The sequence below is a fragment of the Bactrocera latifrons genome, unplaced genomic scaffold (genome assembly GCF_001853355.1).
Source record: "Bactrocera latifrons isolate USDA-ARS-PBARC rearing strain unplaced genomic scaffold, ASM185335v1 scaffold_431, whole genome shotgun sequence".
NCBI lineage: Eukaryota > Metazoa > Arthropoda > Insecta > Diptera > Tephritidae > Bactrocera > Bactrocera latifrons.
The window spans coordinates 54,791-71,285 of NW_017537081.1; the positions used below are offsets into that span (position 1 = coordinate 54,791).

General features: G+C 36.6%; 2 protein-coding genes across 32 annotated transcripts in view; both read right to left on the bottom strand.

Annotated features, from left to right (window-relative positions):
* Window positions 1-430: 430 nt before the first annotated feature.
* LOC108972856 (putative nuclease HARBI1) lies at window positions 431-1,598 on the bottom strand. Its single transcript, XM_018939701.1, has 4 exons — window positions 1,479-1,598; window positions 981-1,419; window positions 762-906; window positions 431-608 (listed from the first exon to the last, which is right to left on the bottom strand). The coding sequence occupies exons 1-4, from the start codon at window positions 1,496-1,498 to the stop codon at window positions 496-498; spliced, it is 717 nt and encodes a 238-aa protein (XP_018795246.1). The 5' UTR covers window positions 1,499-1,598; the 3' UTR covers window positions 431-495.
* A 13,987-nt stretch (window positions 1,599-15,585) lies between these two features.
* The window catches only part of LOC108972857 (myosin heavy chain, muscle), a 28,643-nt gene continuing 27,733 nt past the window's right edge, over window positions 15,586-16,495 (bottom strand). For 30 of the 31 annotated variants that reach the window (XM_018939732.1, XM_018939733.1, XM_018939731.1 and 27 more), the window contains exon 18: window positions 15,586-15,971. In XM_018939732.1, coding sequence (XP_018795277.1) covers window positions 15,888-15,971 — 84 coding nt within the window. In that variant the 3' untranslated portion in view covers window positions 15,586-15,887. Of the gene's footprint in view, window positions 15,972-16,372; window positions 16,436-16,495 lie in introns of all 31 variants that reach the window. The other variant, XM_018939734.1, reaches the window with a different exon arrangement.

A 16,495-nucleotide genomic window follows, 5' to 3' on the forward strand; every position in this document is an offset into this window, starting at 1 on the left:
ATCCGGATTTCAACTCTACTCGTCACACTGATCTCTTTGGTATATATAACACTATATATGACTCTTTTAGTTTTAGGACTTACAAACAACAGTTATGTGAACAAAACTATAATACTCTCCTTAGCAACTTTGTTGCGAGAGTATAAAAACATTTTTAAAAAATTGAAAAAAGAAATTAGTTAGAAAAAGGGAGACTAAGCTTTGAAAAGGAAAAATTTCTATATAAACAAAAAATTTATGAACAAAAATTGAAAAACTGGAAAATGTAAGTTAAATAACTGCGAGAAGTAGAATTTAAAACTACAAATTTAATCTATAATTATTTAAATTTAATTTTCCGTATTACAATGAAATAAAATACTGGATTTATTAATTTGCAAATAGTTCATTTTAATTAAGTTGATCAAAATTTTAACGACTTTTTCAGGCACGTAATGTAGCTCTCTTGCAGATAACAAGCATCGAAATCTCCCTTTCAATACACCAAACACGSGTTCAATTAGTGATCGGCCTTTTGTAAACTGTTGGTGAAAATAGTTCATCAGAACGTTCTGGAGCATTCCTATACGGTGTTAGCAGCCAAGTTTCAAGAGGATATCCGGAGTCTTCTATAATAGTAATAACAAAATCATATACATAAGTGTTGCTGCGAGATGTTGATAATTTCTTTTAAAACATGAATATAATGTTATAATATAACAATTTTATCTTATCGCGATTTAGCCGCCATAAGTTATTATTACAGTTAATATTATACTCACCAAGAATTCGTTCGCTTCTATTTCYATTTTCGTAGTTCGTCCTCCAACTTCCACGTTCTCCTGAGAGGTTCCATACGTGGGAGTCATGCGACGCACCTCCAAATTTACCATTTACTGCCCTTATTTGCATTTCGTGATTACATATCTAAAAAGTTTTAAGTCATTGCACTGGAATCAATATATGTACGTGTATATTATTGTAYTTATGAATGTTCTTACCACCATTGCATTTATTCTGTGTTTTAGTTTACGATTAAAAAATAAGTGTTCATTCCGTGATGGTCGTATCAACGGTATGTGCGTCCCATCAATCACTCCAATTACGGCTGGAATTCCGGACGTCAAGCAAAAGGTTCTATTTGCTTCAATTTTTTCCTCAATGGTCAAGGGAAACACGATATGCTTTGGGCACAAAGTTTTCGCGATGGCATCGCACACTTCCAAGATGCATCGGGAAACCAATTGTTGGGCTAGCCCTGAATGCCTATCTTGGCCGACCGAGTTTTGATATCCGCCCTGTGCGAGAAACTTCAAGGTTGTTGACAGTTTTACAATTTCTGGAATTGATGTGGTCCTTTGAGCGACTTTTAATTGGGGTCTTATGTTGTCCAAATCATATAAAAATGCGTGCTTATTGAGGCGGAAATTTTGCATGAAGCTAAAAACAAAAAATGTGTAGATGTTAAGTCCATTTTAAAACCGCAACTTTTTACTAACCTTTTATCGCTTAGAGACATAATGTTCAATAATGAACATATTCGTTGATACCAAGGTCATTCTGTACGCATCAATATAATATTTAGTTTTATTATACTTAAGAATATTCAACATATTAGATAAGATATGAAACTGTTTGTTCTCACTATTTTAAAAACACATACAGTCCACTAATATTGAATAATTACTTTTTCCCTCGGCAATATGTTCAAATATATTGAACAGGCTTATCTTCGCCAATGCTGAGGCAGTACAAAACAAATACATAAACAAACGCATACAAACATTTATATCAGGCACGTATGCACTGACATATATGGAACACGTATGCACTCAACAATTAACAAACAAACATATTTACTTAAGATAACATATGGAATACGTATGCACTCAACAATTAACAAACAAACATATTTACTTAAGATAACATATTGACCTAAGATGTGCATTTAGGCAATTGAATACAAATGTGCATGAGCACTTAAAAACAACCCCATACCAAGTAGCATAAACAATGTGCTACAACCATATGAACATGCACACATACACATATATTAAGATAGTTAAGATAGTTCTTAAAATTGTATATAAATACGTGAAAATTTTAAATAAAATCAGACTAAAATAGTTCTTGTAGAAGGAAACAATTCTCGTAGAATGAAATAGTTCTCAGCTTAAATTAAATCTTTATTTTCCCCTCACCAGTGGTAAGGATATAAAGCATCTTATTTAAATTTAAAAGTGTGATCTTACAAATCAAACAGTTGGATTATAATTCAAAAACATAGTGTCCGAATTATCTCGAATAATTTTTCTATCAATTCTTTCCTGAGAATAATAATGATCCCACAATGCACAGAATTCATTTTTAAATTATTCAACATAATTTTAACGAACAATTTATGATTATTTTCTTTATTTTGCTCGTTTATACTTTGACATTTCGGAAGTAATGCCAACTATTACATAAAAAGAAAAAAAAAAGCAAAGGTGAACAACGTTATTAGTGATGCCTAAGCAATACAGAGTATCAATTGTCTATCGCATCGCATTGCTCTTTCGAGTCGCATTGTCTTTCGCATCGCTTTACAGAGTAAGCCCCTAGAACATTGCCGCGATAAACACATGATCGATATTTATTCATCCGAAGGCAAACATTATTTGAGCTGCATGGACATTTATTCGAAGTTCGCTACATTGGAACAGATATGGACGAAAAATTGGATGGAATGTAAAAATGCACTTATGCGCATATTTAACCAACTGTGCACAAGGCTAGGCTATTGAAGGCAGACAGAGACGGCGCATTCTGCAGCCTGGGACTTAAGCGATGGCTTGAGAGTGAGGAGGTTGATTTACAGTTCAATACGACAAAGACAGGGATAGCAGACATAGAAAGACTACACAAAACAATTAATGAAAATATCCGCATAATTAATACATCTGACAATGACGAAGCCAAGTTGAGCAAGATAGAAGCAATTCTTTACACATACAATCACAAAACCAAACATGACAGCACTGGACGAACCCCGGCACACACATTTCTTTACGCTGGACACCCAATACTTGACACTCAGAAAAACAAAGAAAATAAGATAAACAAAATTAACATTGACAGACAAGAATATGATACAGAAAGGGCCMCCTATAGAAAGGCAAATTAGAAAATCCATTTAAACCAACCAAAAATGTAGAACAAACAGACGCTGATCATTAAAAGATCACTAATAGAAACACAGTTACCCATTATTACAAAAAACAATTTAAAAACGTAAGAAAATTAATCAGATCTCAACTCCACAGGTACTTGGTGTACAGTAGCATTGTTGCTCATTTTGACTCGCACAGGCCGCACACAACAAATCCAAATAAATGACATTATCACAGCCTACGGATATCTCCTTTTTTCGGACAAACCAATCCAGATATCATCATTCTTTGAACACCATTGCTTAACCATCAACTTGACAAAAATTAACCAGGTAACAAATTACTTTGAAGAGAAGCTACGTGGCGGTTACCATGCCCCACAAATCAATTTTTTATACAATAAACTAAGAAGAGAGTTGAATGGGATACCCTTACACCAGAAGAGCAGGGAGACTTTTTAACATTGTGGGCTCATCCTTGAGATACCTTTTTGGAACACTTGACGATAACGATCGCTCAGAGATATAAAAAAAATTAGAGTCAAGGACGCACGACTCGGTGAGGGTACATGAATTAAACGACGCCATACAACTAATAAACATGAATTACAGGACGAACCATGCAAATAGTTTCAGTCGCTTTCCGACCAATACCAAACCTATTAGCCAAAATCAACCAAGGTCATTACTGAAAAATTGCTTGACATCAGACGACGTTATACCTGTCTCTTATACACATCTAGATGTGTATAAGAGACAGGCTTAGCACGGATGCTTCATAGGAGCCGTACTCTCCCAAGACAGTAGGCCAATATCCTTTCTGTCAAGAACTCTAAGCAGAGCAGAGGAAACTTTTGCCGCCATTGAAAAAGAAATGTTGGCAATAATTTGGGATGTACAGTCCCTGAAATGTTTCCTATATGGATCAAAAAGGTTAATCTTAGTTGTACAGTTTATTTCAGACTGAGGGATAAATAGGAATGTAAAACTTATATATAAGAGAAACTTGTTGCTCGCAAGCAACTGGATTTTTGCAGTTACGAATATTGCGTTGTATATACATAAATGTCTTGAGTATTTCTAACACTCCTTCTCAACGCAATATGTCGTTAGACAATTAAAAGCAACCATTTTCATTTTAATATATACCGATCATGTTAATACATTTCTTATGCTTAATTTTACAAAGGTTCTTGGTCAAGGCATCAGATATCATATTTTCAGTTGTTACATACTTTATTTCAATTACATTGTCCTTGACCATTTGCCTGACATGTGCTACTTAATATCTATATGCTTACTGCACGCATGGTATTTCGAATCTTTTGCTAAATATTGTGCACTTTGATTGTCTCTAAATATTTTTGTTGCATGACCATCACTCAAACCCATCTCGTTCACGAGTTATACGTATATCGGATATACGCTGCTTCTTTAGTAGCCGTTGACAAAGCTGTGTACTCCGCTTCAGTGCTGCTTAAGGCCACGACGCCCTGTTTCTTCGATTTCCAAGAAATCACTGCTCCTGCTGCAAGAAACGTCCAGGCGCTATATGAATTCGATCTATGCAATTTCCAGTCCAATCAGCATCAACATAACATTCTATGGGTTTTCCAGTTCGTTGGTAGTGCAGACTCAGCTCAGCAGTGCCCTTAAGATATCGCTAAACTTGCTTGGCACCCACTTCACGTTCCTTGTGAGGATTTGCATTATGTTATGAAAGCTTGGTAACAGAGTGTAAAATATTTGGCCGGGTTGTTATCGCTAGATACATCAGCGAACCTATCAGGAATTGATAGCTTAACTGGTTCGCTCGCGGAACCTCTTCATTGTCACACTTAACCTGGAATTCCTAAACGAAATGACATTCGGCTTGCAGTTACTCAGACCATGCTCGTATGTAGATTCCCAATATACTGCTTGTGACCAACAGAAACGTTGCCAGTTACTCCTTCTCTTTCTATTTCCATATCAAGGAAATGCTTCAGCTGACCGCCATCGACTACATCAAATTCGTTTGCTATTGACGCCTTCACTTTGTTGAATGCATTCATAGATGTGCTGGCAACAATCAAGTCGTCAACATAGACAATGACCAAGCTGAAATCCGTGCTACTACGGGGTGTGTACAGATACGGTTCACTAGCACATGAAACGAGCCCAATGTTCAGGAGCACCACATTCAGCTTTGTGTTCCATTCACGACCACTTTGCTTTAGGCAATATAAAGATTTCTAAAGCTTGAGCATACTTCCAGGATTTTCTTGGTCTTCAAATCCCTCTGGTTGCCTCATGTACACCACATCTCGCAGTTCACTGTTGAGATAAGTAGATGTCACATCTATTTGGTGCATATACATACCTTTATCAACCGCTATGGCAATTGCTAGACGTATTGTTGAATACCGTGCCACAGGAGAGAACGATTCAGTGTAGTTGACACCGAATCTCTGGCCACAGCCTTTGGCCCCTAAACGAGACTTAAAACGAGCGATGTTGCCATGCTCGTTACGCTTTACTGCAAACACCCATTTACAACCGATCGCCTTTTCGCCCTTCAGAAGATCCACCCATGACCACGTTTATTGGCTTTTAGACTGTCCATCTCCTTCTGCATCGATGCCTTCCATTGACTGGCATGATCAGAACTAACGTTTCTGGTACTGCCACATCATCTGTTGTCATAACATTCAAAATGTTATACTGCTTTCCTGGACGCCCTGGATTTCCTATACGGATCAGCTTTGGTCGCCCACCCCTTTTGATGTTTGACTCAACTTCATTGTCCTCTTCACACAACACTCCATCAGACGCATCGCAGTCAGCATCAGCGTTTCCCATATTTCCGTCTTCTGTAATACATGTCGACTCTGACTCCAGATTGACCAGCGTCACCTCACACATAGTCGCCGATTCATTACGCTTTACAATGTCTTCTGCAAAAATCTTTCAAGAAAAATTACGTCACGTGCTACTGTTACCTTTCCTGTATTCGGAACGTATAAACGATATGCCTTTGCTGACTCTGAGCAGCCTGCTATGCTTCTTGCTCAAAACTATAGCTTTGATCCCGAATTCTCTTAGATGGTTCACTGTTGGTTTTTGTGAGACCACGACTCGAATGGTGTCATGTCATTTAAAGCAGATGTTTCCGAACGGTTCATTAGGTATGCAACCGTGTTAATAGATTCTGCCCAGAAGCTCTCATCCAGACCAGCATGTAGAATCATACTGCGCGCCATCTCAACCAATGTTCTGTTCGTGCGCTCAGCTACACCATTTTGTTGAGGTGTGTGCGGTATAGTAAGCTGTCTTTTAATACCATTGCTTGCCAGGCGCACTCAAATACTCCCGACCGTTGTCCCTTCTCAGACACTTTCTTTTTTCCGGCCTGCTTCTCAGCGAATGCCTTGAACACTTTAAATTTTTCCAATACTTCGTCGCGAGATTTCAAGAAAGTTACATACGTGTATCGCGCTCCTCCTTGTGAGGATTTATTCATTGGTCCACAAATATCTTTATGCACCAGATGCAATATGTCTTTCGAGCGATTTTCAGTTTTCTTTGGAAATGGTTTTACGCATATTTTACACTTTGCACAGGTTTCACATTCATATATGACTATTTAAATCACTGCAAACTTTTGATGTTTCTGAACCATGCACCAGTTTCTTATTAATCATTTTATTCAGACTACCAATGTTCAAATGTCCAAATCTCTTGTGCCATTTCATTATATCAAATTAGACTGTGCACCAAAACAGTTATTGTCGTTTGTCTCTAATGAAAACAAATCTTGCCGCTCCTTAGCCATTAAAATCACTTTACCGTCTTGATTTTGAATGCTCACACTTTCATGTTCAAATTTGACAGTGAACCCCTTCTGTATTATTTTTGCTACAGATATGAAATTGCATTGAAGGCTCTCCACATATAATACGTTTACCAAATAAACTGTACTTTCACGCCAATTCAATCGCACTGTACCGCGACCACTTGCTACAATATATTTGTTTTCAGCTAACACTATTTTCTCAGTATGCTGTTCGAATTTTATGAAACTGGATTGATCACAACATAAATGTGYSGTTGCACCACTGTCCAAGCACCAAACGTTTTTTGCAAAGCTACCGTTAGAACATGCAAACACTGAGTACGATTTTTTTTCGATCTTTGTCGTCATTCTCATTTTCGTTGTCTTTGGCGCTCTCGTTTCTTTCGCTAACTTTTGTTTGGCAATTCTTTGAAATGTGTCCACGGCGACCACACGACCAGTAACTAACGTTTTTTCGTTTTTGTTCTCCATCTTTTACATTCTATTTATGTTCGCTTCGCGAAGAGATACTTTTTTGGTCYTCTTGTTGTTCTATTTGCTCCTTACGCCTTTCAATCTCTTCGAGCAATTTAATTTTTAACGCACTTAATGCCAGCAAAGAATCACGCGATTCCATGCTACCACGAAATTATCAAAGGCGTCGGTCAAACTTGACAACAACAGTATGCACAATCACTCTTCGGGCAGTGAAAAACCAATCTCACACAATTTTTCAATCAGACCTGTGAATTTCTCTAAATTCTTGGACATATTTTCAGATACTGACGACAATAATTGTCTTAACAATGTAACGCGGCGTGCAGGTCCCTTACTCGTATTTATTTCTTTTAACCTTTCCCACGCACTAGCTGACGTTTGGCAATTCTTTACATTATTTATTTGTGAAGGCTTAATGCATAGCATAATGCAGGCTAATGCTTTTTTATCTTTTGCATCAAACGCAGTATCTTCTTCGTTTCTTACGACCGCAAAATACGCCCCATAACTCTGCATCTATGAGCACACTTTTCATTTGTACGACCCACGCGCTGTARTTGGTGTCGTCCAGCTTCTCAATCGAGTGCATAACGGAATTCATGTTGCCTTCTAACGCGTAATTTCACTTAGCCACTTTAAGTTACTAGTTATACTCTCGCAACAAAGTTGCTAAAGTTATAGTTTTGTTCACATAATGGTTGTTTGTAAGTCCTAACACTAAAAGAGTCAGATATAGGGTTATATATACCAAAGCGATCAGGGTGACAAGTAGAGTTGAAATCCGGATGTCTGTCTGTCCGTCCGTCCGTCTAAGCTGTAACTTGAGTAAAAATTGAGATATCATGATGAAACTTGGTACACGTATTTCTTGGCTCCATAAGAAGGTTAAGTTCGAAGATGGGCAAAATCACCCACTGCCACGCCCACAAAATGGCGGAAACCGAAAACCTATAAAGTGTCATAACTAAGCCATAAATAAAGATATTAAAATGAAATTTGGCACAAGGGATCACATTAATGAGGGGCATATTTGGGCGCAATTTTTTTGGAAAAGTGGGCGTGGCCTCGCCCCCTACTAACTTTTTTGTACATATCTCGAAAACTGCTATAGCTATGTCAACCAAACTGTATAGAGTCGTTTCTTTTAYGCATTTCCATATACAGTTCAAAAATGGAAGAAATCGGATAATAACCACGTCCACCTCCCATACAAAGGTTATGTTGAAAATCACTAAAAGTGCGTTAACTGACTAACAAAAAACGTCAGAAACACTAAATTTTACGGAAAAAATKTCAGAMGGAAACTGCATCCAGGCTTTTTATTTTAWTTGAAAATGGGCGTGGACCAAAAACCATATCTCAGGAAATACTCTATCGATTTCAATGAAATTCGGTATATAATATTTTCTTAACACCCTGATGACATGTACCAAATATGGGTGAAAGCGTTTCACAACCAAGCCTGAAATCTCGATTATCACTTTATCATGCGAGAGTATGAAATGTTCGGTGACACYCGAACTTAGCCCTTCCTTACTTGTTACAGCTACGAATATTGCGTTGTATATACATAAATGTCTTGAGTATTTCTAACAGTTAAGATTTACACTGATCACCAACCATTGACCTTGGCTCTCAGCAACAAAAATACTAACGCAAAAATGAAGAGATGGAAGGCACAATTGGAAGAATATAACCACGAAATCATTTATAAACCAGGCAGCACAAACATCGTCGCAGACCTGCTCTTACGACCACCAATCGCTAATTTAAATTCAATGACTGTCCACAGTAGTGACAGCTCTTCCAAAAATTTAATTTCTTCAGTAGAAATACCCATTAACGTCTTCAAGAACCAAATTTTCATAWCAGAAGATTCCAAAAATTCATACAAATTCGAAATAGTTTTCCCTACGTACCATAGGTACCTAATATTTGAAACAACCTACAATGAAGAATCGCTAAAATCGCTTTTAAAGAAATATCTTAATCCATCGGTAATCAATGGTATAAAAACACCAGAGCCCATTATGCTAAAAATCCAATCAATCTACCCTCTACATTTCGCGAATTACAAAATTCGTTTCACACAAATAGTAGTCGAAGATATTAGTAATACCGAGGCCCAAGATAAAATAGTAATCGAGGAACATACTCGTGCTCACGGAAATGAAAAAGAAAATAAGCTACAGATTTTGGAAAAATTGTATTTCCTCGCTATGTCGAAAAAAATCAAAAAAATCATAAAATTATGAAAAGTTTGTATAGAAAATAAATATGATCGTCACCCAAACAATGCGAAATTTTGGGTTACACCCTTACCAGAATATCAAGACCATACTATTCACATAGACATTTTCTCAACAGGCAGACATAAAGTACTGACTTCTATTGACAAGTTTTCCAAATTAGCCATTATAAAGAAAATGGACGGGAAAAGTATAAGCAGTAAAGTATAAGAGAAACAGGGAAAGAGAAACAGGGAAAGGACCTGCAATATTATAACAAACATAGAAAGGAAAATATTGACTMTAGAACAGGAGACAAAATTTTTGTTAAACAGAATAAAAGATTAGGAATAAAACCTTCAAAAAGGTACAAAGAGGAAATAGTTAAGGAAAACAGACATTCCACAGTAAATCAGGCAAATCAGGCAAAATAGTCCACAAAAATCGTATAAGAAACCAATATAATCATATCTTCTTTTAGATTACTAATTTCCGTAACCCTTCACATCTTTTGCTATGCTTCGGTTGATTTACTCAATTACTCTCAATCCGAAATCATTACAATCGAAAATGGCATCGGGAAAGTGCAGTCTGGAACTTACAGGATCCTTTACTTCATCAATCTTTCCGAATACTCCATAATTCTAGATTACATAAATACCCACTTCACAAAAAATATCGCTGTGAAACAAAATTTACTAATTTATGTAATAAAAGGACCAAAAATAAGGGATGAAATCTGTAATGGCATTTTAATAATACCAATGAGCAAAAATGGAACAATTTTGAATTTAAAATTTGAAAACATAGTGAAATGTAATGAAAATTACTATGTAAATTACATATTCGATGTCGCTTTTAAGACACAGCTGTGAGAAAGTGAATGTAAAGTGAACTTGAAACTTTAAATGCGTTTTTTTCAAAGCTATGCTTTTCAAACTTTTCCATCGTATCTCAAAAACAGCTGGACCGGTTGACTCGAATTCTTGCAAACCTAAGATATTCCTAATAGAGGAAACAGAACAAAAAGCAAAATTCACAACTTTTTATGAAAAAATCAAATCAAAATATGTCTACCAAAATCTTTTTATTTGATAATAATCCGACGACAGAATCGACGCTTCTTCTGRGTGTTACAAACTTCATGACAAACTTAATATACCCTGTTCAGGGTATAATAAAAACAACATTTCCCAAAGCAGCAGAATTATGATAAAATACAAAAAATATTTCAGAAATCTTTTTCTAAAAAAGAGCCCTTTATGTAATAACATATCAAAATAATGGCTATGATGGGACATCCTAATTGGATGTTAAAAGGCTTCTCGTAAAGAGGGAGGATGGAGCGAACAATGCCATCTGTTCATCTGTATAACATWAGGATGAATGCTCCAAGTGGCACCCACGTAAAAGGTAATACACCGGCTGCTTCAGAAGTGGCAGGGGCACACAAAAATTCCTTAACCACGATTTCAGTAGGAAAAGAGGAACTCGGCGGTAAGAGTTGTAGGACCGCTAGATACGCAGCTCGCAAGCAGCGAATACATATTGCTGAATCCAGTTTTCAAGTCAGTAGGGACCTTCGCGAAAAAAAGACTTTAGAGCCAGGTAAAAAACACGGAATACACGAGGTTACTAAGAAACTCAACGAAAATGAAACACAACCCAGATTTCAAGAAGCCGACAGAATGGGAGTGCACGATTTCGAAGAGTCTGTAATTTCTTCGCCTGTGTCAAACTGAATCAAGGCGTTATACTTCTAAGTTGTCAACAACATTTTTTATCTTTCCCCAAGTGCACCAACGGATTACAAATTAAGGCATATTTATTTAATTATTCCAGGAGGATCGAAAAGAGCGGAAGCAACCCATGACAGAGGAATTGTTAATCACGCAGATAAACTGCCTTCGAAGTAGCACTTTGACCACGAATCCGGTACTTATAAAAGGAAAATTAATCATTGCTTCAATACAAAAATTTAGTTGTTTTGAAATAAAGAAAATCGGATAATTAAAACATATCTCTCCCATGCAAACGACCTTTTTTTATCTCTTCGGGTTCTGAATTAAAATTTATAATTCATAAAATGGAAAATATTTCTCGAATGCGGGATCAACTTTAAAAATGTTTTGTATGAGAGATATGTATACTTATGTTATTCTTTATATTCGCCGTCACTGTTAACTATAAAGTAGAGAACTATTCTGCAAAATTACAATCTCTTACCTTTTTAATTCAAGGCACTATACCGGAAAAAATCTAAATCATTGCATATTAGATATGTGATATAGTTGCCAATACTCGTATTTCTCTATTTTCCTGTCATTGTTAAGTATGTACTGAAGTCTGCAAAATTACATGCTCCTAGTTTTCTAATTAAAGGCGGAAAATTTAATAAATGAATAATCGGTTGTATGGGAGATGTGTAATATAGAAGACTGATCCAGCCGTTTCCGACAAATGACCAATAGAAGGTCAAAATTCCCGAAAAGTTAAACTTCACTTAAAGAAGTAAGGAAGAGTTAAGTTCGGTTATAACCGAGCATTTCATTCTCTTGCAACTTACAAGGATAAAAGCCGGGGTTTTCCCCAATTTTATTTATTCTAAGCACAAGGACGCACCGTTAAAACACGCTCTTTCGTTTTCATATAATTCAGTGTAAAGTCAACCGGAAGTTCGAAAATATTTAGATTATGTATATAGGGACAAAGTGTAGCCCCGATTCAACTCTTTTTTGAYACCCCAATGTCACTTACTTAATTTGGTAAAAATCGGTCGAGAAGATTCCGATAAAAGATTTTACATTAAAAAGGGCGGTACCACGCCCATTGTCCGATTTTTACTCCGGATACTCATTTTGGAGGTAAAATTTAATGTAGAACAACCCGTTCTACCGTACATGTCCTTTGACTCCCATCATCCCTTAGCATCATATGCTAATTACCATCATACAGGCTGAGGCAGCTTAGATTATGATGGTAAAATGGCTCTGTTCTGTTAAAATAGTTCTAAGGCCGTACTCTGTATGAGTGTAGGTAATAGCTCTACCCTTCTCAATAGTCCTAGAAGGGATCTTTTAGTTATTACCATGTGAAAAAAAAAACGTTCTAGGCCTGGTATCAGATGAGCTAGTCTCATTAGAGCATTCTTTTTCCTTACCTGTGATCAGAAAAGATGCTTTGGTATTTATGTGTTTATTCCATCTGGGCCAGTCAACAATGTAAAGGATTTTGCCTTGCTGATATCCTAAACCTCTTCAGCAATGAAAATTCGCGGCAATCAGTCTTTTGTCATTATGCGAAGCCACCGTCTAAACCGGTTTATGGCGTTGTGTGTTGAAACCCAACTCAATTGTCATTTCCCTTCAGATTTGATAAGATTTTGACAGTGGTCCAGAGTCATAGGTGAAGAGGTTACTGAAATACAAGTGCTCCACCCATTTTGTCCGATAATGTTGATTTACCATATGACGAATCGAAATTGTGATCATATATGCGGTGATCATAATGTGTTACGCCCGCTTACGAAAACTACTGCTTTGGTTGGGAACTTAAGGTGAAGGTCCAAGGTACACAGCCGAGATCTAAAGGCATGAATACCACAGATCATTATCGCACTTATGTCCGGATGATATCTTGGTGGGTGTACTAATGTGATCAAATGAAAGGTGAATTTTTAATTTATTCTATAAGTTGGTAGTACTTTTAGTGACATCTATGCTAAATTTCACGTCAAGGTATTCATTAGTAATTGAGATACGGATCGTTTGGTGAGGCTCTGTAAGTGAATTCTTTAATTTTTACCTTCTGAATTTATTGWWCKAAGAAGTGCGATAATGCACCATCTCATACTGCATTGATTATTCGTAATCATTTCGTAATGTAATGGGTGCAATACAAATGGTTCACGTATTACTTTTACGAACTAAGAGGGACACCCCATAATTGCCACAATGAGGTTGTGGATGAATAAACCGACACCCACACTAAACCAATTTAAGCCAAGGTGCCGAGGTATGTACCTATGGTGATGGCTGAATGGTCAGCGGGCGGTAATAGAGTAGTAGACCGCGAATGCCTAGATCAAGATCTTCTGGTCTTCTTGTGGAACCACAAATGGACTTAGAAAACTCCATAGGACTTCAGGACTCCTACCGAAGTCCAACGAAAGAAATCCCTAAATCCGCTGAGGAAAGGCAGTTACCAGAGGGCAGTCTTCATAATAGGCAAGAGTTCCAAGTACCAGGCAGCTGGTACCTCAATTGACGAAAGCGATAGAGCGGAAGACTATCGAAGCTTCCTGAAAAAGAAGGGAGGAGAAGCGAGTAAACCCATAGTGGTGGGCATTTTCGAGGAATCGTTAGGGGGTCTTTCGAAAGCTGATTGTCAAAGAGCTTTAGGCGCGTTTTTATCAATCTGCATTACTCAAAAAGAGCTGCGGTAAATTTGACAATCCTTAAGCGTGAGCGACATCGACATCAGCTTAATCCAAGAGCGCTGTGTGAAAGACGACTCGATCAAAGGGCTAAATAGCAGAAAATATAGATGTTGTATTTTCTAAAAGAATCAAAATGAAGGTAAACGAAGAGTATRTATGTATGTATAGATATAAACGCATTTCTTTGTCATAACTATAGCACAGCAGATAACACAAGAACAAGAGGGATGTAACTTTTCTTTTGTAATATTAATAGAGAAAAACAGAAGGGAGGATATCCTAATAGGATGTGTACCTAATGCTACATATCGAATGTCGAAGCACTGACACAAACGCCAGAGGTGAGGCACTATTGCAATTTTAAACAGTAATCTAAGCAAATGTCAAAGGTATGTTACGCTCACTTTCATTTTCCCGAGTATGGCCAATTTTTCGAGTTGGGAGGAAGTATTGGATCTTACGTTGCCCTAGCCGCCGGGGGATCACGACGACATGATGTGCAGATGATCAGTGACACAAACAATTTATTTAATCAGATGAATACTTTGATAAGTACTAGGTATAGAGAGGGCCTTTGGTGCTTTATTGAATAACTCCGGGATACAGAAAGCAACCACGTATATGGATACTCAATAAGCACGCTGGAATCATCGACGTCATTTGGTCGTTGTTGTATAAATTGGAAAATATAGAGTGGGCCTGCTTGTTGTTACGGACGGTATGAAGTTATCTCAACAAAGGCTCTGGAGGTGATCTTTGATATTCTACCAATTCATATCCAAGTGAAGCATGATGCTCAGCGTCGTAGTGGCCTTGGTAGTATACAAGAGACCTCAAGCTAGAATGGGCATGGAAAGTTAAACACAACGTTCTTCTACCTCAGTGGAGAAGAATGGACTAATAGTTCTATGCTGGCTCGTTTCAACCGSGATATATATGTATTCACCTATGGATTGGCAGGTGAAACAGGAATAGAAGTCGCCTTCTTCTGTAGCAATTCACATAGGTACAGTAGGTAGCATATTCAATAACCAGCATGCTCATTAAACTTCCGTACCTTCTCTAAATCTCACTGCGTTGAGTTATTCAAGTTGGCAATAACAATACTTTCAGTAGGCAACTTGTTAAAAATCATTTACCTAGGCTTATAGGAATAGAAGCAAWGGTAAAGGTAGAATGTATACTACAGAGGAATACCTCAGGTTTTAGTACACTACCAACAAAGAGCATACCACAAAGATGCATTCGATTTGTCGATTTCACCGATAAATAGAATATTTCAATATTTGAATGTATATTTCGGCTTCATTTTCACATCGACCCACTTAATATAAAGGAATAATCTAATATTTATATTTTTTTATTGATTTACATTTATTTTGTTCCTTTTTTGTATACTTTATCTTTAAATTTAATATAATTTTCAGATTACTAAAAAAAAGTAACAATATACATAAGCTCCGCCAGTTACACGAACTCAGAGATGTTTCGAATTTTGCAGTTTATCATATGTGAGCTTATGATAGTGTTGGTTTTTTTAGTTGCATGTGTTTTTTGTTTTACATTTGTTTGTGGTTTGTTTTTGGTATTTTTATTTTTTTTTAAGAGATGTTTTGCCTAAGTGCATTTTCTTCCCGTCGTTCGAATTATACATGTTTTTTTATTTTATTTAAATTAATTAAACAAAAAATATTGTAAATTGTTTAAATTAAACATAACAAATAATTACGAAATATTATTTTAAAATATTTTTTTATAAACGAAGTACAGAAATGGCATTTAGAATTCGTTTTCCGGTGCAAGGTCGAATCTTGGTGGGAAAGCCAATCCGTCAAGTTGTGGCCGTACGGACATCGCTCGGGGCTGTTAACAGAGAATGAAAAATAAGKAAATTTGTGTAATTATCGGTAGAATTAGAGTATGAAATAAATACAAAAAACCAAATGTTGAATTTACGGATTTATGTGTTTGTATATAACTGCATATGTATGTATATGAAAATGGCACGACCACAGATGTGCACGAGTGCATATGTAGTGATTAGGAAGTCATTTTTATTTCATTGATTTTTCTTATTAAGTGAAATAATGGTATCAGTAGAGAGCAAACATTTTAATAAACGATCGTCAAACATTTGGTGGTCGCAATGAGTGAGTACGTGTTGTATGATAAAGACTGCGCTAATGACTAATGCTCTAAAGACCACGAACTTCGTTTTAGGGAATATACAGAGGACGCATAACGAATATCATTCATTGACTTACAAATGTAATGAGAAGTAATTATTGGTCCAGCGTATTCTGGCGGCCACCTTTTGATGATGCCAGCTACAGTTTATACATACATATTTAATAATAAAAAAGTAGAATTATTCAAGATATTTTTGT